At 43.1% G+C, this 25,870-nt stretch overlaps 1 protein-coding gene and 1 long non-coding RNA gene across 3 annotated transcripts in view; one reads left to right on the forward strand and one right to left on the reverse strand.

The window, feature by feature from the left end:
• The window catches only part of PDE7B (phosphodiesterase 7B), a 177,296-nt gene that overhangs the window by 70,349 nt on the left and 81,077 nt on the right, over positions 1–25,870 (reverse strand). Inside the window, exon 1 of one of the 2 annotated variants that reach the window (XM_074580654.1) lies at positions 12,565–13,064. The exons of the other annotated variant lie outside the window; for it this stretch is intronic. Coding sequence (XP_074436755.1) covers positions 12,565–12,802 — 238 coding nt within the window. The 5' untranslated portion in view covers positions 12,803–13,064. Of the gene's footprint in view, positions 1–12,564; positions 13,065–25,870 lie in introns of those variants that run through there. 2 annotated transcript variants of the gene reach the window in all.
• On the forward strand, positions 13,188–16,943 carry LOC141740976 (uncharacterized). Its single transcript, XR_012586219.1, has 2 exons — positions 13,188–13,398; positions 14,190–16,943. It is a non-coding gene; the product is annotated as an uncharacterized LOC141740976 (long non-coding RNA).

Genomic DNA, 25,870 nt, shown 5'->3' on the forward strand with positions numbered 1-25,870 from the left:
GTCCAAGAAGCCATTCTTTCCTCATTGTAGTGCAGCTTATCTTTGCTTTTTCTTATCCGGTCCGGTTAAATTGCTGTTTTCCCCCTTTCAAAGATTTTAAAACAGTCATCCAACTGTTATGATTTCCCATGGATTAGTTGCACTCCCCCCCCACCCCAACCCATCTGTCTGGCATTCAATATTTTTACATGCTTTTCTTTTTACTATCATGCTGCTTCATATTATTTGATCTCTGCTCCTTCCACTTCTGCCTCTGTGTGTGGCTCAGACGGTCCTGTGTTATTTTATCAGCCCCCAACTGTAAGAGCAACGTGGGACAGACACAAAGTTTTGCTGTTGCATTTCCTATTTGTGCTTGCTCCCAAGAGGCTGAGGCCCTTCTCTTGATAAAACGATGTTTCTGGGAACAGGAACAGAACTTTTGACCAACAGCATTAAAGCCAAACAAGCTTCTACTGGCAGCACCTTACCAGTACACCTGGGAAAGCTGCTGACTGTTACAAGCCATATGGTTTTGGTGGTTGCAATGTTTGAGATCCAGAATATAATGAGGTTTTCGTAGAAAATTAAGTTTCGGTACATACACTCTCCTTTTGGACAAAGGTGAAAGAGAAGTTCCCCCAGAGCAAAGAATGTATACCTCCCGGCTGAGACACATTATTTAAATAGTTGCTGGTTGGTAGCATGTGTGCCTTTGCATGGTGACAGTCATCCCAGTAGCTTCCTCTACCCTAACCAAAAGAAGGTGTGGGGTGATATCTGCAAAAAAATAGGAGTTCTATTGACTTGAGCTGGGGACCAGATATTTATGAGGTATTTCATAAGCCGTTCATACAGTGACAGTGAAAGGTGTATTTGTAGGGGAGATTAACTGCACACTCCAACAGGACAGAGACTTCTCCACCGTGTGCTGTCCTTTGGTAAAGGAAAGGAGCAGTAAATAAAATTCTGCCTGTAACAAGGAGGAAGGGGGGCGGGGGATAAGAGATGTCAGTCTTCTGTTCAAAGAAGCATCAGTGAAAATCTGCAGTGCAGAGAGGTGGAGGCTGCAGGAGGGGAAGATGTAAAAGGCTATCCGAAATACAGAGGGGGCCAATAAGACTGCAGGTGTGGGAATCAGTGAAGTTGACGACAGAGGTGTGCATTGCAACAGAAGAGAATTAATTTGTAGTGAGGTAGTCAGCCTGGTCATAGTAATTTGGAAAGATGCTCAAAGGCACGGCGGCTGAGGAGTACGCCAGGACAGACTTTGCAGTAGGAAAGGAGAACAAATGAGTGTTAAGAGAAAAGGAGGACTAGACAGTATTGGTGAAAAAGAAATCCAGTGTCAAACTGGTGCACTGCCTTTCTAACGTGGAGGAGAACCAGACCAGGAGACTGGATCTTCTGGCTGTCTTACATTTTCTCATCCTCATCTCTTCATCTGAGATACAGTCAGCATGAAAATGGAAGTCACTAAGTCTAAATGGGAGAATGGGACGGGGGGCGGGGGGGAAGTTCAGCAGATGACCAGAAAAACACAGATTCTCAATTATGATCTAAGCTTCAGTAGCTCTGTCTCTACCTTGTAATGTTGCTCTTAACTCATGCTGTTAACAAGGTCACATGCAAAACATTTTTCTGTCTGTATGACAAGACAGCTAAGTATAGAGTGCTCTCCCCTTCTAGTCATTTGATCCTATTCAAAACATATAATCTCCCAGGTCTCCAGTCTGTGCAAAGCCAGACATCAGCACATTTTTGGCTACAGGGCACCTACAAAAAGATTAGTGACAGTCTTGTGAGTCTTGTGTTGCAGATTCTGTCAAGGGGCCAACATTTAAATAAGGTACCTTGCATTTTCATTATGAGAATTCCAGCCCATTATTAGCAAAGTTAGTTTAACTTTTAGTCTGTTTTGCCAGCTACTAAGTACATATTTAATGATGTGCATTGCTGGCAATGGGGGAAGGGAAGATCTATTCTATTGCTATTCCACTGGGAAATTAAATGAGCTTGCAGAGTCTGCCTAGTTAGAGGTTATAACTTTATTCAGAATTTCATCTCTCTAATGTAATTATTATTTAATAGCTATGCAACTTCAATAGATGATCAGATTTTACAGATCCCATCTTACAACTCAGAAAACCAGAACACTGGGTTCTGTAGGTAACTTTAAGCATTTATTTGACATTAATCGGGTAGCTTCTTAAGACACTTAAAAGTCAGACTTGTATCTTAATGAACCAGGACTTCAGATCCAATCATTAGTGAAGATCTGAGCATCCTGGTCCTACAAAGGACCTGTGAAATCTTGTCAAAGATCATACCTTTCTTATGAGTACACCAGGTGGCTAAACCCTGCAGACCACCCAGTGAACACACCCCATTCTAGTTAAAACAGGAAAATCCCTTCCTCCTGATTCTCTTAATTTCTCCACAGGCAAAATAGGGTCTTTAAGCACACCTCTCTCTTAAGCTACTTGATATTATTTGCTGCACTTTACCTTGCATGCAGTATGTTATTTGCACTAGCCCGTTAAGTCCTACTATCCCTTTCACTTCTACTGTGGTTAAGTTAACTAGCATTGAGGAAGAAACAGAAGATATCATACCGAAACCTTCTGATTACTCATGCAGCTGAGCTAGCGCAGTCCTGTAACAGCTTCTCTACCCTCATGCCTGCAGCAGGTCTTCAACACGAGCCCCCACACTGCCATAACTTGAGTTGCTACTACCCTTGCTCTTTCCTGTCACTTTGGCTGAGATGCACGAAGCTTGGAAAAGCTGATAATTCACGAGATAGTCCTTAAAAAAAAAAGTCTCTGAGAGTCAATGCACAACTGCATCAAGCCCAGCTTATCTGTGTCACCACGTCCTTGATCCACAGCTGCAATTATGGTTTCCAATAAGAGAGCAGGACTACTTGACAGAAAAGGTGGGGGAAAAAGCTGTGCCAGTGCTGACACACAGCTGTGATTGTTGCCTTATTCATGACTGACAAGGAAGGAACTCGGGATGCAATTTAAGTGAGATGTGCTACTGCACTGAACAGTACTAAAGAAACTCCTCTTCTGTCCTTCCAGCTCCTATCCTTTGCTCATCTCCTGCTGTTTCTTGCTGCTCTGCTTCCCTCAGAGCTTTCGGCTTGCTGACTCTAAGCAGGATGTTCAAACTGACCTCACTTGGAAGCCTATGCTGACACTCTCTCACCTAAAAGCCTTGCTCCTCTGCCATTTTAGGGCTGCTGTTCTCAGCTGTGCAGTAAATTCTTCTCTGCTTAGTCTTTCTAGTAGTCACGGAAAGCAACACACTTCTTTTACACACACTGAACTAGAGTTCAAAAAAAGGCCCTAAGCTATTGCCAGTACTAATTTATTCAGTTAGCTTTAGTTCCCAAATGAGAGCATGAAATGTATGCTCACTAGTGCTTCCAGGAAGAAGAGAAAGCAAGTGTAATAGCTGTGCTGCATGTATAAAGTTCAGAATCTCTCACACGCGGTTTTCTGTTTCTCGCTGTTAAAGTAATCTGCAAGCAAGGCGTACAGGATTCTTCCCTCCCCGCCCACTTCTTTTGATGAGACAAACCTGCATGCACAACCCAAGCTGAATCAAGTCACTCTTTTCGGCATTTCACAGGAGCCCAGTCTCTCCCACCCCTTTATTCTCCCAGTTCCATTTGGAATTAGAAATGCAATTGCCAAATTACTGTGAAGGCAGCTGTTCCTGCAGTACATCCACTCAGGCTGGAAGCAGGAAATAAGAAATCTTCCATGAAAGCCTATAATTATGAGATTTCCAGCTTAAGTTTTGCACACATGAACTGTTTGGAAGATGTTTGGATAAGCAAAGTTTGGAACGTGCAACTATTTGGATAAGCACCTGGGTGCTTCAGTGAAGCAGGTCTCCTGATAATCAAGACACATGCATAGATACACCCACCTCGCCCCCCCGAGGACTAACTGCTGCTAACCTTAACTAATGGAAAGCTTGTTCAGAGAAGTGCTTCTTATAAGACAGGGAAGAACTTGGCCAACAGCTATTAAAAACATACTGGTGGACTGTGTACTTAAGGTGTTTTCTGCACCTGTCAAAGTTTTGATGGCTTAAGAAATGTTCCGTGTCTGCATTTTTCTGTATGTTTCTGCAATTGTTCTGTGTGATTTTTGAATATTCTGTATGATAATTGAATATTCACCTGGCACATCGTTGCAAGACACTAGTTTTTTGACTGGTTTGGAACATAGCCCCACCAAGCTTAAAACTAATTCCTTCTACTTAGATGAACCTACTTTACAATTTAACTTTCAAGAGCGGTGTTCAAACACTACTGTGTAGTACTTAGTTTAGAGTTATTCTGGCCAATCTGTAATTCCAGCAGCTGAAAACAAAACATTCAGTCTCAAGGCAGTGCTTAAGCAACGGGGAATGAAGCAATGCCTGCCCCCGCACAGTGCGTCCTGAAGACCCTCCAGGACACTGCTTCATCTCTAACTGCACCTGCACAGAGCATCTGTTAAGGAGGCCTTAAGTGTTAATACTTTGCCCTTATGTTAGGTCAGGGATAGCAGGAAAACACTGAGGTAACAATATTTGAAGGGCATTAGCTCTGTGCAAGCTGGAGCTGGTTACAGAGGAAAGGATTTCGTACTCTTCCAAGGGAAGCGGAGCTTTACACCCTTCCCCATCAGAAGGGATCAGAGCTGGGGAAGCTTACAGCAATTTCTCCAAATGGCCTCCTGTGTACGAAGAGACACTTAAGAGCACACCTTGCACAGGGTTTCACCTAAAAGTACCACTGAACATCCCAGGTTAGAACAAAGCCCATTCACGCCCACGGCTTCAGTGCAATTTGAACCAGGTCCTCAGCTCCCCAGCCTGGGGAGGGCTCCCACAGGGCATTACTCACAAGGATTGCCAGCAACCTCTGCTCACCGATTTAAAAAAATTTCACTTTCTGAGAGAACTTTGGAGGATACAAGAATGTCAGGAACCTCTTCAAAGAGCGGGTTTTGTCCCTTTATTGGTACTTTAACAAGGGACAGATCTGCCAGCACTAGTCTCGATGATAAGCCTGCTAAACGCCTATTGTGTTTGACCTTCCTCTTTGTACACACCTTAGACCACACTATGTTCAGCTTTGCAGCATCAGGAACTTTCACAGGACAATGCCTCTTCCTAGCAGGTGACAGGATAAGACAAGGAACTTTTATGATCTTACAGTGATTTGAGGAGGAGAGAGGGAAAACCATAGTTGGCTGTCCACTGAAGAGCTGAAAGAATGCTTTTTCCAGGAGGTTAATAAGGATTTATTCTTTCTCTGATACAGAGTTTGTTTGTTTGTAGCAATAACAGTGACAGAAGAAATTTTATGTTGCAACCTGAGGAAAAAAATGAAGAGCTGAGACGTTTTTGTCTTGCATTTGCGAGCCTACACCAAGAATTAGTCAAGTACTTAAAAGTCACTCTAATTTATCCCATAATTAAGCAGACTAAAATGTTCTTTTTGAACAAGCTTAGGATGACTTACAAAAAGTTTTTAACAAATGTCAAAGCATGTTTCAGGCTGCAAGTCTCAAGAGCATTTCTTTAAGTATTTGCACTTTTTCATCCAGACAAGGGAAGACAGGAGGACTAGCATGTTTTACAGCATCATGGCCAGAATGGGGTGCACAATTGCTCTGAAAAGCAGCCTGAGGTCAACTGAGTTTTTTCAGTCAACCTAAAGAAGCTGACACAGGGAAGTTCCTGCAGTACGACTCCAATTCGCACAAGTCGGCCCATTTGTAAAGATGCCCCTTGGAAATGTGAGAGCAATTAAGCAGCACGTGAGCAATCATAAGTAACACGATTTAGCATATTCTCAATGCAGAGCTCTGGGGAGGGGGTCAGAAATAGGTCATAGTGGAGAAAATGGTGACATGGGCACCCTTTTCCTTGTGTTGCCTGGAAAGCCAAACTCACGCTTCATCAAGCAGGACTACAGAAAGTTGCCTGGGACGCATGTCTCCAAGCAAAGTTTTAAGAAGTATGACAGACCACAAACTGTAAGTTTGTTATGAAGGAGAGATGAAATAGCAAACACGTTGCATACAATGCTCCACTTCTACTTTAGAAGCACTGAAAGTCAGATGCAGTATCAAGTCTCCCACGGTGCATTTCAGACATTACATTTAAGCAATACAGAAAATTATCACCACTAGGCAGGCACGGCTAATATCGCTACTGCTTTCTATTGGTAGTCATTTATCAGTTTAATTCTCCACAGAGTATAAAGCACTTAAGAGTCAATTTACCAAAGATAAAAGAAAACTATCAGCTTTAACCTTAAAGAAACAAACAAGCATATAAAAAACCCCCCACATCAAAAAGCCTATTTGTATTATAGTGCAGTAGCTTTTCCTTTAGAAACACTATTTTTATATACAAAGCCAAATCCTTGGGTCCTGATATTTAGAAGAGCTTCACCGAAAGCAACAGATCTCGCCACCATTTTACAACTCACTGGAATTTGCTCTATTTGTGTTTATAGTTTTTATCAGACTGCTGATTTGTCTCTGAGTCGACGTATCAATAAAACCTCTGTCACTTTTCTAGCACACCAGCAGCATTACCTTCTGCATGCTGGCCAACACCCAACCTGGGAAATTACATTTTATCTGCTAACTTTATCCTGAAGTCTTAACTCCATATTGCAATCTTTTTCTTTCGGTTGTGGCTGTACGTAGTTGAACAGCTGCTGGAAGAGCTTCTCCAAGTATTTCTGCAAACAAATTTTGTTTTCCAACATTCACAATAAAGCAAACAAAAAATGTGCCAGCAAGGCTGAACTGAAAGACCATTCAGAAATTGTTGAGATTTTCAGATAATTTATTCTCTAATGTTTACCCCTGGTCTACCTCTTATTTCCAAATATCCCAAAACCCTAACAAATCCCCAACAGAAAATGTACATAAGAATGAAGTAGGAGAGAGTGGTTAAACACTTAAAGGTAGAGTTGAGAGAAAATTTTCACCCCCAAAATAAACAAAGAGTTTGGCTGACAAACACATTAGCTCATTTTGACATGTTCAAAACCAAGTATCGGTTCAACTTCTCATTCTGCACTACATTTTGAAAATACTTCTGAAGAGTTAAGTGCTAAAAAAGGACCAGAATTCAGTGACCACGATTTAATGTGTCAAAGTGTTTTTTTTTTATCTTTTAAGCCAATTGTCTAATCAGTAAAGTATTTAAAAAAACCAAAACTCAAAATCACATGTATTACTAACCTGTGTTCAGCCAGTGAACTGGAGAGTTATGTTTGAAGAGCATAGATGTGGTCTGAATTATATGTCTTTTCTCACTTGGTCTACATACACACGCGACAGAAGTGGTACTACATACAATCTAATTTCACTGTTCTTAATGAGACCATCACACACAGTTCCACTGATTTAACCGGCTCTTCACAAGAATACAGAAGAGCATATTCCCTATTCTCAGGGGCTGGAGTTTCAACACAACAGTCAAAGAGCAATCAAGGTTGCCGCAGGCAGCCCTGATTCTATCAAATTCACATTCTTTGTCCCTAGTAAGTGTAATGGGTTTAAAAAGTATGGAAAGGCAAAGGAAAGGCAAAGATATAGCAAGCTGCCCTTCTGCCTGCTGTGTATCTCTCAGTAGGACACAAACAAAGCTGTTTTCAATCTACAGAAATCACAAGAGACTTGTCAGGTGCTAAGAAAATGCCACTTGATAGCTCCTGTGTTTTATTTATTGCTGGGATCTACATCTGTGGCACCTACATGCTCAACATCAACTACACAAAATGATGAGCTTTCTAAGCTGTTAGACAACCCCCCATTTTGTTCTCAGTAATATACCGATTCAGATTTTTAAGCATTTTATGATTACCAATTGTTGCGGTGGAACTACAAAAGCATGCATGAGTTTCAAGATGTCACAATTAAATATGATTCAGCAAGTACATGGCAGAACAGGTTGTCCAGAGAAGCTGTGGATGCACCATCCCTGGAAGTGTTCAAGGCCAGGTTGGATGGGGCTTTGAGCAACCTGGTCTAGTGTGAGGTGTCCCTGCCCATGGCAGGAGGATTGGACTTTAAAGGTCCCTTCTGACCCAAATCATTCTGTCATTCTATAAGTAACGATAGGAAGGGGAAGCATGACTTTTATTTTAACATGCACAGTAAAGTTACTGCACAGCTTGATGAAAGTTGTTCATCACAAAAGAAAAATGAAGGAGAAGGCATGGTATCTTTAGATATCATGGACGAACTGAGTCTTTGAGAGGTCTTGTGAATAACTTTAGGGAAGACCTTCAAGCAACCACTGAAGAAGTACATGATTTTAACTCTGACCTCGCCAATAGGTACATCACAAGATTGCTCAGCACGCAGCTGTAAGTTTGCAAAAGCAAGGTTAGTCTGGACGATGGTAAGAAGTTTGAATACATTACTGAATTGGAAAGGAGACAGTTGATTGGAGAGGAGAAGTAAACGGACACACCAATAATTTGGGGAAATTTTCCCAGCAGCAAACTGTAATAGGAGTGATGTGTGGTACTGCTTGTTTTTCCTCCTCATGGCAAAGGGACTCATCAGTTAACAATGAGCATGATGCATGCATGAATCAGAACCTATATTTCTGAGAAAACATCTACAGACAGAGATAGGTGGAAAAAAACATTCAGAGTCATTTCAAAAAACCCCACAGAGATCTGTGTCTCAAAGGACCTTGATAATTCTAAGTACCACTGTACCTTCTCTGAAAGTCTTCTGTGTCGGCACATGTGCAAGACTCAAACAGTACGGAAAGTCTCACTGGAGTACTCTGAGATGATCACTGTAAATTTAAGAGGTTGATAATGCTCATAATGAAGACGCTTGGAGGCAGACCTATACCCATTCCCTGATCGGGTCTGTTTAATCTGCAAAGCTGCTGAACTCTAGGAGAGAGTGATAAGAAAGTTCGGGTCACAAACAGAACACAGTTCCCTCCTGGAGATCAACACAGTTTCAGTTAAGAATTATTTGAATAATTCAATTGTAGTAATATCAACACATGCTGTTATTTTATTCAAGTGAAAAGCACTGGCTTGCAAATAATCTATTTGCAACACTGTAAGGAATGACACTAAATTACGCCCATTTCCCACCCAATGCTTTTCATATTAATTATGTTCCATTATTGCACTTTTTTACTATCACATGGCCAGTCTGAGTATGTGAAATGGTTTCTGGCATAGCCAGAGAAAGTCTTCACCAAACCACAGTTTTGTGCTGATTTGGTCAGGGATTGAAACAGACAAAAAGAGTTACTAAGCAACAGCAGGCCAGGAGCAGGAGAAAGGTCTGCAGTCTTAATTGATACTAACTTTAAAAAGCAGTGCAGCAATAAGAAAAGGCTCAAGATGTGAATTTTGCTGCTTTGGAAGGAAAACAAAATCACTAGAAACTTCAGGCAGGCAGTGTCTATGAGATCCAGGTTCTTTGTTCATCCCAAATATATGCTGCGTGATGTGCTGCAAACACTTTTTTGCAGGGAGATGGAGTGGCTTATTACTCAGTACTAAACACAAAGATGAAAGACCCAGATATAGCTCTTTTATTTGAGAGCCCAGGACACACAGACAGCTTTGCTCTATAGCAGCTCTCTACTCCTACCTCAGGAAAGAGGAATGCGGTATGAATTACGGCTATATGAGTCCCCAAGACATTGCCATCCAGAGAACTGACATCATGTCCAGATACAGCTCTCCTTCCCCCTCACTACCTATGGTTAAGAGGGTTGTTCCTTTCTAGAAAGCCAGCCAAAAGCCGAGTCCAATCACTCAGGCTAGGACAAGGGAATTTGCTTAGCTAAATCTCTATTAACATGATCAAGCAAGGCAGAAATCCTGAGTGTTTCTTTCCAGAATCCATATCTATTTCCTTCTCTTCTACTGTAAGCAAAGTAGTTTCATGAGGATGTGATAACAGAACATGAGTTATCACATGAACACTTACAAATTTAAATGAAAAAGCCTTTGATGTGGAAAGTGCTGTGAACTCTACTACTGAACAATCAACCTTTATTTGCCTAGCTAGCAATACCTTGAGCAGAAGTTATTTGCTTTAGCTTCACCTGAAAAAAACCTGATTTCCTACTGAAGTACTGCCTTTTTACAAGATGCAAGTTATACAGTTGTGTTTTTTTTAAAAGGAGCCAAACGTGTACAAAATACCATACAAACAGAAAGCTGAGTAGCTCAAACTACTGATCCTTCTGAATGATTATCTTTTCTTCCCATTTCTGCATTCTTTGATTTTGCACTTATTTAAGTCTACTAGATCTCAGCATTTACTGGTTTTCCCACATACTCCAGTGTACTTAAAGTGACTAAAATGAAACCACAAGAGGGAAAACTACTAGGATGATTGCTGTTGAGGAGGAAAAACCAGCAACCCAGGTCTGGTTCACTCAAACTGTCTGATGATTCGTATTTGAAGTGTTGAGAGTTACAGTCGTCATCTGCTCTGCTTCGTACTGCTGCAAGTCAACTGAGCTTATGAAATAGGATCTGGCACTGTGAAGAGGACTGTCCCTTCACAGGATACGAGTAATAGCCACTTGAGTAAATGCAAGTTACTCATATCCTGCTAGTGGACTAATCTGTCTCTGTACATTCATGCACATTTTTAGTTGCCTCCAGGAATCTGAAGGCGAATCTCATTTGTTACCTCATGAAACTAATTTCACCAGATATAACACAAGCATACTGAAAAACCACTATTGCTCATACATGAGGTGTAACCAACGCAGCATTTCTTAAATTCTGTTTGATTAGGGTCCATCTCTGAACACTCACCATTCACCACACAAACCTCAATCTCCCTGGTTGGCTATGGTACATTCCCAGATGATTTGCTCCACATCTTAAAGAACAATTTGACCTCCCCTTTCTTTATCCACAACACTCTTACTTATTATTTTTCCAAACTGAAGTGACTCCCAAAGAGTGGGGTGGCAGGCTGTACATTTTTCTTGGTGCCTGCAAACTTACCTTCCCTTTTTCAAAGCAGAAGCGAACCATGCATTTCTTAGTTTAACTGCAAACGTCTGAAATAATGGACTTAAAATGACCAACCAGCCAGTCTTGGTGGGCATCCAAAAGTGACACACAGATACTTACTTACTATTCCATTTTATATATACAGTTACACACGCAAAAGGATAACATACACGCACTTTGAAATACCCGCAAGGATGTTATGCTACATAAGAAATTAAATGATTCTGGCACAAAATATTGTAAATTATAGGTCTTGATAAAGGAAAATGAAGGCATAATCTTTGAAGACTGAATGCACCAGAAGAGTTCAGTGACCAGATTGCAGAGATGAGATTGAATCCAGAGTTCTGAAGGAACAAGCCACACAGTTTCAGTAAGTCTATTAAGTCACAGTAGTATGATAACAGCAGAATAAAATAATTATCAACTGATACTGAGACAACTGTAGGCCTATGAGCCTGACTTCAACAGAAGTCAAGACATCTTGAAGGAGGCAAGATGTTTTGAACCATTAGTGATGTGGAGCATGGGATAAGGTGCAGTATCAACTAATCAGAAGTACCGTGCTAACACGACAACCTATTTCTACATAGTAAAAATGTAGGAAGTCTAACCTGGACTTCAATAAAGCATTTGATATGGTGCCATATGGCTGCACGACTGTTAGTGAGTTAGGAAAAAAACTGACGTGCAAGATTTATACAGCCAATAAAAAAGCATGTGCTTTTTAGCCAGCAATATACCACGTTCAAAGAGAAAGCGGTGGGATGTGGCAGTGTTACTCCAAGAATGGGTCTCAAGTTTTTAATACCGGTAGCTAACAACACACAAGCCATAAGGGTGTCGCACGGCTTTGCAGATGGGAAGCACGGGAAGATCATGTGAAATGCGTCAAGCGCACTCAAAGATGAGGGTGAAGTCCGGCGGTGTAAAGAGGAGAAAAGCCACAGCGAAAACAACCGGGAAAGCCCCCGACGCTGGGGCGGCCGCTGCTACCCCCGGGGCTCCCTGCCGCTCCCCCCCGCCCCCGGCACCTTAACCGCGGGGCGGCCGCTGCGGAGCTCCGTGCGGGCCGGGGAGAGGCTCCCCCGCGCCGGCACCAAGCCCGGCTGCCCCGGCCGAGGTCAGCCTCAAAGCCGCGGAGCTACTTGCTCTTGTTTTTAGCCGAGCTTTTACCACCCCGCTTATAAAAGAGCGCAACAGATTGCACGGCAGAGCGCCATCAGCGCGCGGACCTGCCTCCCCCATCCGGCACAAACCCCGCGTGTGCGTGACTGCGTGTGTCCGCGGGGGGAGAGGGCCAGAGCTGCCAAAAGCACGTTTTTAAACCCGGACGCCCGCCGGGCCGCGCTCCCCGGCCCCGCGCCGTCCAGCCCGCTCCGCTCCGCCGGCGGCAGCCCCGGCGGCTCTACCCCACAACGGAACGGGACGGGACGGCTTCGGCCGCGGCTCCCCGCCATCCCGGACCCCCGCCGCGTTCTCCCCCCTCCTCCCCCCCCGCTCCCCCGAGCAGCGGGGCAGGGGAAACCTACCTGCCGAGCTGCCCAGGGCATCTTCGGTCTCCAACACCCCTCTGTGCTTCGCCCCGCGGAGTTCCCCCTTGGATTTCCAAACGAGCTTTACCATCTTGATCATCTCGGGCAAGTCCCAGGCCAGGGTTCCCTGCTGATAACCGGGCAGGCTGCCCATGGGAAAGGGCATCGGCTCTTCCCCCGTCCTCCTCCGCCTGCCCGGCTCCGCCGCGGGGAAGAAGCGCTCCAGCACCGGCATCCTGCCCCGCGCCCCCCGCCGGGGAGCCGCAGCCACCCCCCGGCCCGAGCAGCCGCGATGGGCATCCAGAGCGGGGCGGGGGCGCCCAGCCGCCCACCGCCGCCCCGCGCAGGGGGGGGCGCGCCCCGCCGCCGCCCGGCCCCGCGGTGCGGTGCGGGAAGGAAGGAGCGCCGGGCTCCGGCCGCCGCGCTCGCCGGCCGCCCTCTGCGCGCCCTCAACCCGCCGCCAGGCGCCGGCAGCCGGGGCGAAGCGGCTGGCGGGCAGGCGCGGAGCCGCCGCTCATGCCGGCGCGGCGCAGCGCCGAGCCCCGGGGGCGGGGGCGGGGGCTCGGGCCGCTGCTGCTGCTGCCGGCGGCGGGGCGGCGGCGCGGGGGGCGGCGCAGCCCGACGGCGGTCGGGGGCAGCGGGGCTGGGCGGGCAGAGCCGCCCCTCTGCGCGCTGAGGAGGAGGAGGAGGAGGAGGGCAGGGAGGGGGCGGTTGGACCGTATCCGCGCCGCGATGCCGCGGGGGAGCCCCCACCTCCCCGCCTTCCTCCTCGCCCTCGCCGGGATGGCTGGGGAGCCGGTGGGGGTTTTGGCCTCTCAGTCAAACCCCGCGGTAAGCCGGGGGGGAAAGGCGGCCATTCACGTCCCACTGCGAGGGCCCGGAGCGGGCAGGAGTCCGATGGCGGCCTGCGGTGACCCCCGCCCGCTGCTCTTTCGGACGCCAGCCCCAGGGAAAGCGCCCGACACAAGCGTGGAGACGGGCAGCGACGGCGCTTGACGGCTCGGAGGGGAACGAGTCGCTGAAATTACGGTTTTGGGGAGGGTCGGGGGAGCTGTGGGGTGTTTGCCCTGCGTCCTCATCGCTTTGGCTGCAGAGCCCCACCTGGACGGGGTCACGTTAGGACACTGCCTGGTGGCAGCGATCACTCACAGACTCCAGCGAGAGGACAATTATTCATCGCTAATCTTTAAAAACAAGGCAAAGCCCTCCCGGGCGAGCGTTCTTGCTCGTGCAGCGGTGAGGCGGCCGTCCGGGGCTCTGCGGCCATCAACGAGGGCTTGGGTGCTGCCGCTGGCCGGGCACCCCAGCAGCACCCGGCCTTTCCCTGGGATGCCCAACCAGGAGGGGCCTTGTGCTTTCCACAACTTTTATTTTGCCTTGGTACAATATATCCCTTTTAGTCTGCTAAAAGTTGGTACTGCTCTGTGCTTTAGCCGTTAGTTTACAGAGCATGCAACAAACAGAAGGGTGGAGGGTGGGCTTTTGCACCAGCGCTGAGTTTTCAGTAAGATCGCAGAAGACTTATTTAATGGGATTTTAGTGGGCATTATAATATTTTCTAGCAGGCATAGTTAATACATTTGTTACATTTGGGTTACATTTAACATCCTGCCTTTTCACAGATGGAAAAATAAACTGGCAAACAAGCAGGATCTTCCTTCACAGCGGAAGAGGAGCCAAGAGAACGGACTGAAAGTTAACAAACACCTTGACATGTAGAAAACGGTGCAGAAGCCTTTCCTCCTCATGCCAATATCAGCAGGGGCAGCGTGCTCTTTCCCCTGTTCGAGGATCCTTTGACATGTGTATCTTAAAAGTTCCCACCTCAGACAACTCTAATGCTTTTAAAAACCTTGCCCTATGTTCACTATAGGCTGTAGTGCTGTACTGATAGCCCGCTACACTTTCAGGTGGCTCTGTCTTGAAAATTGTGAAGTGCTTCCAAAGTATTATACTATTGTTGTTGTACTGTTATTTTGCAGAATCCTTAGCATCAGGATATCCTGACTCTCGGAACAAAGGGGTTAAGAACAAAGAAAGCAAATAGATGATGTGCAGTACAGTAGCACTAGCATTAACACGTTCATACAATGTATGGTTATCATTTTGTGGATTGGCAAATTTTACTATTTTTAAGGTCATATGGCTTCTTGCGATATTTTAGGATTTTCATATCAGTGCGTGTTGTGCAATTACTTTTAAACGCAATGTTGCTCCTGTGAGAGAGGGATAAACTGGGCAACTGAAGTCAAAAAGACTTAGAAGACTACTTGCCCTGGGCAAGTTAAACCTTCCATCCCAACTGCTTCATTTTGGTTTTGAGCTACAAGGAGTTGCAGTAACTTTTTTTTCCACTTATTGTTTTTCATCTTTGTTTACCTCTGTACTTCCTGCTCCCTGCTGGGGCAAAGAGCAGAAGTGCCAGGGTACTGTGAAAGAAGGGCTGTCCTTGGGGCACTTCCAGCTTCACTGGATGCAAAAAGTTACCAGATATCTTGGAAGAGAATGTGTTCACAGATGCCCAGCCCAAATTTTAGACTAATATCTGAATATATAGGTCTTTAAACAAACTTAACCACCAACCCTCTTGATAGCATCGATAGCAATCTTCTGAGTCTTCAAAATCTACACTACCTTTTTATAGCCTTAAAACTGTGAAAAGTTTTGCGCCGACTGTAGTTGGGTCTCTTGGGTTTGTACCTGCCTTGTGGGTAGGATCAGGCAGTCAGAATTGAAGCATTAGTTGTTGTATTTGTTTTCACTTACAGTTCTACAGGTACAAAGCAGGAGGCCAGTCAAAAACCAAACTGAAACTGTGATCTGTTGTTGTTATAGTTTTTGGTATTTCAAGAAGCTGTGTAATAAACCTAACAGACAGTATGTATTTTTTTCTGGGAAAATTAGTGTCAAATGAAAGCAACTGCTCTAGAGCACTTGGAATTTCTTCCCCCCCCCCGCTTTCTGGCCCATTTAAGGATCAGCAGTTGCGAATAACAAAAATTAATTTTTGTAAAAAATGTTGCCTGGCATTAATGGGCATATCTGTAAATTAATACATCTTATTCTTACTGAACTTGTGCTTCACAGTTGTACTACAATTCAGTGATTACTTATCCTTAATTCATCCAAGATTTTGCTGTTACTCATTGACATTCCTTTTGTCTTTTTTGTTATAAGAATGGAGCTAGATAAGAGCTGCTCACAGGAAAGCCTGAAAGATATATATTTGATGATAAGGTTTTCAGCATCAAAAATCAGCTGTAGTATCACTCTCAGAGACTTTTAAGAGACAAAAACCTGAGATTTTGCAACTTCTCTGTTTTTCTGACTTCAGTTGTGCTGCGGTGATTTACTGAACTTGAAGATGTGACCTCAACACAATGCATTTCATTGTGCTTGAGAAAAGCCATCAGAATTAAAACTATATTGGGTTTGTGTAATGCGGTTTTGGTAGCGGGGGTGACTTCTGTGAGAAGCTGTTAGAAGCTTCCCCTATGTCCGATAGAGCCAATGCCAGCTGGCTCCAGGATGGACCTGCAGCTGGCCAAGGCCGAGCTCATTAGCGGCAGTGGTAGCATCTCAAGGATAACATATTTAAGAAGGGGGAAAAAAACCCACCTAAACCTGTGCAATTGCAGCTAAAGAGAGGAGTGAGAATATGTGAGAGCAACCACTCTGCAGACGCCAAGGTTGGTGAAGAAGGTGGGGTAGCAAGTGCTCCGGGTGCCAGAGAAGGGATTCCTCTGCAGCCCGTGCTGAAGACCATGGTGAGGCAGGCTGTCCTCCTGCAGCCTATGGAGGTCCACAGTGGAGCAGATATCCACCTGCAGCCTGTGGAGGGCCCCATACCAGAGCAGGTGGATGCCCAAAGGAGGCTGTGACCCTGTGGGAAGCTTGCACTGGAGCAGGCTCCTGGCAAGAGCTATGGGCCTGTGGAGAAAGGAGCCCACGTTGGAGCAGGTTTGCTGGCAGGACTTGTGACCCCTTGGTGGACCCACACTGGAGCAGGCTGTTCCTGTAGAACTGCACTCTGTGGAAGGGACCCACACTGGAGCAGTTTGTGAAGAATTGCAGCCCGTGGGAAGGTCTCACATTGGAGAAGTTCGTGGAGAACTGTCTCCTGAAGAAGGGACCCTATGCTGGAGCAGGGGAAGAGTGTGAGGAGCCCTCCCTCTCAGGAGGAAGGAGTGGCAGGGAAAAAGTGTGATGAACTGACCACAACCCCCATTCCTGTCCTCCTGCGCCGCTCGGGGGGGAGAAGGGAGAGAATTCAAGAGTGAAGTTAAGCCCAAGAAGAAGGAGTTTTAAGATTTACTTCTTATTTCTCATTACCCTACTCTGGTTTGATTTGTAATAAACTAAACTAATTTCACCGAGTCGAATCTGTTTTGTCCGTGACGGTAATTGCTGAGTGATCTCTCCCTGTCGTTATCTCAACCCATGAGCCTTTTGTTATATTTTCTCTCCCCTGTCCATCTGAGAAGGGGGCTGATAGAGCTTTGGTGGGCACCTGGTGTCCAGCTAGGGTCACCCCACCACAAAACCATAACATACTCCTACACAGCAATGCACCCAGCCATTTGTGACTGCATTTTAAACAATAGTTGAGTAAGCTTGGCTCACCGAAAGCTGCTCTTTTACATTCTCACTTCCAGCCAGACTTGAAGGAAATCTTTCAACAGAGGCGGATGGCTTTATTGCTACTAACTGCATTTCTCTCTGACTCAAAGAAGCTTAAGTGATTACAAGAGAAATATAAATGTATTAGCTCTGGCCCTCGTTCATCCTGAGAAGCAATGCCAACGAAAAGGCAAACGGAGTCGGATCTGAAAACCTGACAAGGCAGTGCATATTTTCACAGGTAGACACGAGAACTGGAAAAGACTTGAGGAAAGGAATACTGTGGTGGGAGAAAAGGGAAGGGAGTAAGATGACAGATTAATAGCTGGTGTTTCATAATTGGTGTCTCTTAAAAAGTTTTACTTGTTTGCTTATTCACTCCAAAGTTATGTACCAAGCAGCAGCAGCAGAATTGCCTGCCAGATGGTAGAGGAAGTGCCTCGTGTATCTTCCCAGTCTACTGAAGCCTGCAGGGCTGTCATTAACCCACTGCTCTGGTTTTCATTGCAAGTCCCTTTCTTCCCCTTTTTTCTTTTCCTTCCTTCAAAGAAAAAGGAGGGAGGGAGAAAGAGAAAAAAAAAAAGAAAAGCCATGGTTTAAACTGGCAATAGCACCATCCTTTTGGCTTTGAGCTACCCTGTCCTGTGCCAAATATACGGTCTCCAGCAGTTCTCCCACAACAAATCAGTCCAGACACACAAAAGCTGTAAAAAAAGAATGGTGAAGAAAGATCCTTGATTCTCCCCCTCCACCCCCCCAGCCTTTTCCTTTTGCTTCCCTCCCCAAGTTTCATTCCCCAGCAATGACCTCCTGCTTGCCAGTACTGTGAGTGATACTGGGACCTCCAGCCTGCAACTTTGCTGACAGCTTCCTCAGAGTACAGGCAGCTTTGCCTTTCTGTGTTAACAGAGCATTGTAAAGGAGAAGTTTTATTCTATTATTCCTGTCACTTCTATCTGATAGCCGATGTTTGGAAAAATGGCACAAAAATTCATGGCAGATTCATTACAATTGGAAATTGTCTATTCTTTCAGCTAACCCACCCCACTGCGTTGTGTCACAACTTACTAAGAGTACATTCCCAAACAGACACCTGAAAAGATTTGATATTGTCTATTTATACAGTACATTATTCAAAAAAATAATTGGAAAAAGACTACCAAACTTTTTAAGTGATTAGCAAATGTTAAGTACTCCAAATGTTAAGACCAGTTTCAAAGACTGTCAGATACTGATTTTTAGAAAGTGTAGTGTTGTAAGATGGCACTTATTAGCAGAATCATCTTAAATCAGTAGTCGCTTATGAAAAGTATGCCTTTGCCTCTGTCTAGGGGTTGCAGGGACCCACAGAATCACAGAGTGGTAGGGGTTGGAAGGGACCTCTGGAGATCAGAGACAACAGGCTTAGGCCATTGCCTAGGGTCAGACCAAATGACAACATCATCAATGGGATAAAGTTTTAGAAGACTTCATGAGTGTGATATGAGTTTAAGATAACAGATAAGATTGCAAATGCTGGGCCGCAGTTGTTACACATAAAGTAAAAGAAAAAACCCGTGCTGCACATTTGCAGGGCAGCCTAAAAGGAGCAAGAAAGAAAACAAGAATGTGAGTGAGTAACTTTTAGCAGGAACAAGGGAACAGAGTGCCTAAGAGGCTTGGAGAATATGACAGAAGGAACATAAGCAGGCAGACTTATGCAGAGCTTGCAAGAATTTTTCTAATGACCTCCTGCAAGGTTTCTTTCATTGCTTTAAAAATCATAGTATAATTCTCTTATTCTTTGCCTCACATATGTCTCATTACAAATGTCTATTATTTTTAATTTTATTTTTTAATCTGCTACGACCTCACTGTCAAGAGTAGTGAAATGAATTTCTAAGGGAATGGTAAGGATGCACTACTTGTTATAGCCTGAGCTGTGCAAAAAATCACTCCTGGAGAGCCTCACCTATAGGGAAAGTTGAAGACAGGCAGTGGTGTTCTGTGGGTTCACCATAATCTTTTGGTTGTTGTCATCAGTGAATCAGATTCCTTGGAAAAGGATTCTGGAAACGGAGGAGTGAGGATTGCTTGAGTTCTGTAGGGCAAGGAGCCAATTCCTTTTTCATTCTTAGCACATGTGAGATAGCACATTTTTGTGATTAACAATTTGTACTACTAACTAAGCAAAAATGCTTGTGGTAAAGGAATAAACAGAAGTCCATAACTAATTGGAAACAGTGAGGTTGTGTAATTTTTCCATTGCCTGCTTTGGAAAATTAAAAGTTCAGCATACTGAGTCTGATGCTAAAAATTTCCCCGCCCAGTAGACGGTGAAATTCTGTGTGGCTTTAAAGGAAATAACAGATAACAGATAATAGAGTGATCTCACCTTAATAAACCATAATCAGAAAATAATAATGATAAGCTGAAGGAGAAGTAAGAAGGGAATTGCCAGCACTATATTTAACTGTGTTGCACAATGTATCTGACGGACTCCATTAGTTTATCTCCTCCCTCAATTCTTACATGCAAGTGAGATTTACCTGAGCCAAGGGAAAGTCCAGAGATTTAAGAACTCATTGCTATCCCAAAGGCAGCCGTTACACAGTGATCATTGCAATGGTTTTGCAACGGATGCTTAATAATGGACGAGGGTAATGGAGTGGGAGGTTAAGAACACTGCATCTAGTTGAAAACGTAGGTAGAAATCAGGTAGGCAGAAAATAATAACTTGTACGAGATAATGGAAATGCTAATCATCATCTTTATACAATAACCCTATAACAAGAATAACTGCAGCATCCTGCAGGATTACTTTTTGTGAACAGGTGAAAAAAAACTGAGTAGAAAAAGGGACTAACCAGATAAGAGACGCACATCCCTTAAATACATAACTAATATTAAGTAACTGGATAGCCTCAATGAATTCAAAAGGATTACTGCCATCTTTAAAGCTGAGCATGTGCATACATATTTTCTCGGTTGGGACATAAGTATCTAAAAATTATGGCAGCTGTTTGAAAGATGAGAGACGTGACACATTTGAAATGTTTCTTCTGTCACTTATAACCTTAATGAGACGGCATTAGTGGTTGTATAGCCTATGGTATCCTTGTCCCTTATGGTATATGGAAAAGACTTGCAACTATGATTTTGTCTTTTCCTATCTTTTGAAATTATAAAAATAAAATGAGTAGCCAAAAAAATCTGCATTACGTGATATCTAGTTCAAATTTTTGTCAAAGAAAGCATAGTGCAGTAGGAATAAATGAGACATAATGATAAATATAGAGGAATAATAGACCTTGCTCCTTCACTTGTAAATCAGATATCAGAAAAGCTGATAAATTAATTTTTCCTTTTAGCTTTCAAGATGGAGAGGAAATAATATTTGACTAGGAAAAGAAGCACTATTTACAATAAAATTAATAAATATTTCTTAACTTTTTAAACTTGTTGGATATTTGATGGCTGCACATATTAATATTGCAGAGTAACTACTCTTTGTTATTCTTCAGTTTTTGTCTAGTGACTTCAATAATTAACAGTAAATATATCTCTGTGCGTAATCACATTTAGACCCTATAATGAGCATTAGGATGGCATAGGTTAGGGAGAGGCCTTGTGCAGACCTCTCCCAAATTTATTCCTATTTGCAATGTGAGAGTAAAGTAATACAACTCAATTGGATTTTGCCCGATGCCATGTAGATTCTGATTGCGGACTTGTTACTATCAGTGACTAAAGAAGCTTGACACTTTGGTCAGGTTGAATACCTAGGCCACTAAATCATAGCGGAAATACAGGTGTGTATTTTGGATAAAATACCTATGGTACTGGAGTACCATTTCTACATTTGTGCTTGTGCTGTGATCACCCTTTGTCTGTCTTCAGTCTGTCCGCACATCAGCTTTCCGATGATGTGCATGCCTCAAAGCTGAGGTTAATTGTCCTCTCACAGAAGTTTCTTGGGTTCATTTCCCTCTTTGCGTCTTGCAGGACAGCAGCAAGTGCAGTTTGCTGTGGGGATGGACAGGAGATACAGCTGGGAAGTCATGGGAAAGGTCTGACAATGATGCACAAACATCCTAGTGATAAAATAAGCTCCCTCTGACCTAGTTTCTCATGACTGCAAAATCAGGCCATATTTACTGTAATCAAGCTCTTTGCGTTTCTTACAAATGCATTTGTGTAAATGTAGCTCCACCAGCGTCAGCAGCTTTGGAGCTCTGCTGTCACCCCCGTGCTGGTGTTTTATTACCATGCTATCAAACCCCATTGCAAACACCTGTCGGTTCTTTTTCCTCACTGCGGCTACCACTCAAAATGTAGTCTTGATGATAATGCTGCAGAAAGAAAAAAACTCCAAGTAGATAGCCTAGGATGAAAAACTATCTATAACTGGTTAAAGGCATCCACTAGATCTGCAAATGCAGGGGAGGCTTTCTGGAAAAGCTGTTTCTCTCAGACTTCTTTGGGCAGCCTGCTCTCAGCAATGCAGTTCCAGCTGCAGTACGCTTTCCAAGATATCCTGACCATATGTAAAACCATAAATGTTTTCCAATGTTTCCTAAGATATCTGTTATGATTTTTGGTTTTCAATCCAGGCAATCACACATCATTTTGCAGAGATCCGCGCAGCTCTCATGATAGCAATATTCATTTAGATACACAGCATTTGAAAGATACATTACTTAAAAAATTCCCTAATTGATCAAATGATTAGTAAACCAGGAAAGGATTCAGGTTATTTTGATAAGATGGCCATGCAAATACTGTACTATATACAGATTTTTTCCCAGACCTTAGCCACACATCAAATCTGAGCTTTGTCTCAGAGATATCTATAAACATGTCTTCCCATCAATAGCAATACAGTTTCAGAAGTTTTCAGGTGGGGTGGTCAGGACAAAATTTCTGTCTCCCTTTCATTATCTGTTCAATACTAGGGATTATATTTGTGTGCGCTTGATCTGTTTTTCTGAGGTCTGCAACGTCGTATGTCAAGTGAACTACAAGACAACCCTGGTTACTTAATGTCAACATTTTAAGACTTTTGGGTTACTCTCTTTAGCTTGCCTTCCACTGACAGAGATCCTCTAGAAACAACAACAAAACCATTTTCAGCCACCTTTGGGTGGGATGGGAGAGCTAACCATAAGAGTGATTGGTCCCACAAACATTTCCTGCTGCACACAGTTGCAGTCTGAAGACACTTAATTCAGAAACAAAGCTCAGATCCTTAGGATGACAGGCACCGTCTTCTCTCTATAAGCATGACCTTGGCAAACTGTCACCCCTTTTTTGAAGTCTGCAAAGTTCTGGTCACACTCAGAGAAGCTGACTGAAGGACATTGCTGCGTGTCTCCGTTACCGAAGAAAAGAAAATTACGGTGCTCAAGGGAGCAGCATTGAACCGCCAGGGACAACTCTGCTCCCCTCTGCATTCCCTCTGTATTCACTTTCCATACAGCTCTGGTCATGATGTTAGGTGCTTTGAAAAGCAGACATGTTACAGACTGTTCCTTGCTGTGTCCCAAAGTCAGAGTTAAACAAAAAGTCTATACAATGGACTAGTCTATCTTCTTGCTAATGCTGGCTTGTTTTTAATGGAATATTGTGCATATACTAAATAATTCTGTTATTTTTATCAGGAACTTCTTATGCACTTCAATGAAACCCATTACATAGTTTTTGTTCTTATTTTTAAAGTATAATATCAACGTTCAAGTAATACCAGATGAAACTGGTTTCAGCCACCATTAACTTCAGCTTTTCAGAAAGGGAAAGAAATCCTCCAGTATTTCCAGCTTCAGCTGGAACATTGGCACAGGAAACAATTTAGTGGGGCTTGCGTGCAAGGAAGTGATGTAACTTTTACCAGATTGTGTGACTGTGTGGAAAAAAAATCAAACACCAGTTGGCCTATCACCCTATTAAACCACTAGTTTCCTATGCCAATGAATTGGAAAACGAACTGCATCTCCTTTGCTGACATTTGCCATCTACATCAGCTGTTTTTTTAGCGGCTAAATCTCAGGTTTCCAACTATGCCATCACATGGGCTTGTATAAATCCAATAGGAAATACTTATTTAAGTCTAATTTTTGCAGGAACATAAACTTCCTTTTCTAGTCACAGCATAAACAGAAGTGCATGCTCATCTAGGACTGCCTGCTGGGTTCCTTACTATTTTCTTTTAAAAAGCACAGTTCCTCAGTTCAGAGTACAATTGCTAACATAATAAAACCAATGTTAACAGTAGCAGGTTGGAAAGCAGAATTTGTTTTATGAAAATGTCAGGCTTTGTTTTTATTAGAAATTAGAAGTTAAAACCAAATGTCCGTCAGGCAGAATTTAAAAATTTGCAGTAAATTACTTCTGAGAAAATATTTTTTTCCTTTTGATGTAGGGAGTATTCTGTGGAGATAACTTCAAAACATTGCATTAGGATAACAGATCCTATAACCTGATATTTGAATAACATTTAACCTGGTATTTGAATAACATTTGAATAAACATGTTAGAATATTAAAGTCTAAATAAATTAACAAAACAATAGAGAAGGAAAATTACCAGAAAAGGTCAGAATGTAATGCTGGTTATTTTCTTAACAAAATGAGAAAGGAGAAACAACTTTCCCCCATAGAAAAAAAGTTAATAAAAATAATTTAAAAAAATTATAACACTGCCTTTTCACAGTGAAAATTTTTCAGCTTGTTGTAGCTAGCTTGTTGAATATTTTCTATCTGAAAGTGTATGGAAGCAAGAGCAAGCACCGGACAATGTGAATGGAAGAATGAGGATGCATTTGGGTAAAGAGCTCAATGGCTTGCAGGTGTCTTGCGTGTGGCACGGAAGAGATAGGAAAAGCTGATTGCATCTCTGTAATGCTATGAAACATCTTTGAACCAAGAGTGGTAAAAAAACAGCCTTAGCAGCTCTGCAATTAATGCCCTTTCCTGAGGCTGGGACGAATGGGACGTGATGTACCATGTTGAGAGGAACGTGGCTTCAACACTTCGTTGAAGCAACGTTAAGGTATGGAGAGATGAGCAGGAGGAAATGAATGGTAAAAGACAACTATATACATTCAGTGATTGGTAGCTATTTACTATGGTTATTTACTTTTATTTTATAAAACGGATAATGAAAGGAGCAGACATTTGTTAAGCAGGTGATAGTTGGTCTAGATAAGATGAAAAATACTAATTTCGTAGATAAGATATTTAAATCTTAACAGTAAATAGGAGTTGTATTTAACATGTACATCGATTTTAGGTTATTTTTGTAATTTCCCTGCAGCATAAAGCCAAATATAGCTTTCCTAATTGCTTTTTTTTTTTTCTTTATTACTAAATGCCAATATACCTCAGTGTGCATGTGGGAGTACAAATCAGTTTGGATTAGATCAATTTGGTAACAGATGTCTGTGTGGTTGGAGCCTTGTTTTACTAGATGTTATACGGACAGGTCCTGATTATCATTCAAAGGTCAGTGTAAGAAACAGGGACACTTTTACAACGTCACTAACTTAAATAGGAACGAGACAGTCACCAAGGGTACCATTCAAAGCACCCAAATTAGCCCTCTACTCTGAATCACTGTATCACAGAACCTGTGTCTTCCCTTCGATTCAAAGAGGAGCCATGGGAAAACAGCTAGATAATTTAACCAGCCAAGTTTTGTGCTGATATTTGAGTAGGCTGCTTGCACCCTACATTACAATAACACACACTGGAGTAGCATTTGGCACAGACCAAATGCCCTAAATTATAACAATTGCTGCTTAACAATTGTTTAGTAGAATTCATCGCATCTTTGGCAGAAATCCAAACAACCAAACTCTCCTTCATTTTGCTTTGAGGTTCAAAATGTTCTATTCTTTCTAAATAAATAAATATTGGAGTCAGCTGTGCTCCTCAGTTTCTGCTGAGATCAGAAGTGGAAGGATGAGAATGGTGCAGAAAGTGCTACCCTTTGGTTGTTTCCAGGAAGTAGAATCTCATGAGAAAATTCTGATCTTTGATTTTCTGTCTGCATTCCAAGATGCCAAGATAAATAGAAACAAACATACAGGTTTTTAAATATTTTTTTGAATAAAATGGACTTACCAAAGCTTTTGAGGCTTGCCTGTTGCCTACTTAAACATATCAGCAGTATTGCTTGAAAAGTATAGATTTTGCAAATTCAGACTTAGAAGCTCCAGAAAACAGCTATGATAATGGCTGTATGAATATTCATAAGTTAAACAAATAACTAAACCAGTCTTGTTTTCAGCAGTTTTCACAATATCTATTCTTATTTATGGGGTTTCACTGTATTAATGACATTCGCCCCCTTCCCCTCTCCTTTATACAGGCCTTGTGGGAAAATAAAGGAAATTGAACTGATTTTGTAATGGTCGTATATCTCTACAGATGTCAGCTCAGGAGTATCCAAAAGATATGCCACACATTATGCGTACTCTTAACAAGTAGTGTTCTTCTTTTCTGAACAGATACAAATTAAGGTCCCTGGTCTATCACATTGCCTGTGTGATACTAAGAAATGAGTTTCAATCACCTCAGCTGTGTCTAAGCTGCCTAAACTCAGGAGTTTCTCCTGTTTCCAGGGCTGGCGATGTGAGACAACTCAGGGCTGGGATGAGATCTGGATCCTACTTCTCCTTTCTCTGTTGCCCCCTGATTTATCTGGG

This window comes from Larus michahellis, chromosome 3 (assembly GCF_964199755.1).
Source record: "Larus michahellis chromosome 3, bLarMic1.1, whole genome shotgun sequence".
In the NCBI taxonomy this organism is placed as follows: domain Eukaryota; kingdom Metazoa; phylum Chordata; class Aves; order Charadriiformes; family Laridae; genus Larus; species Larus michahellis.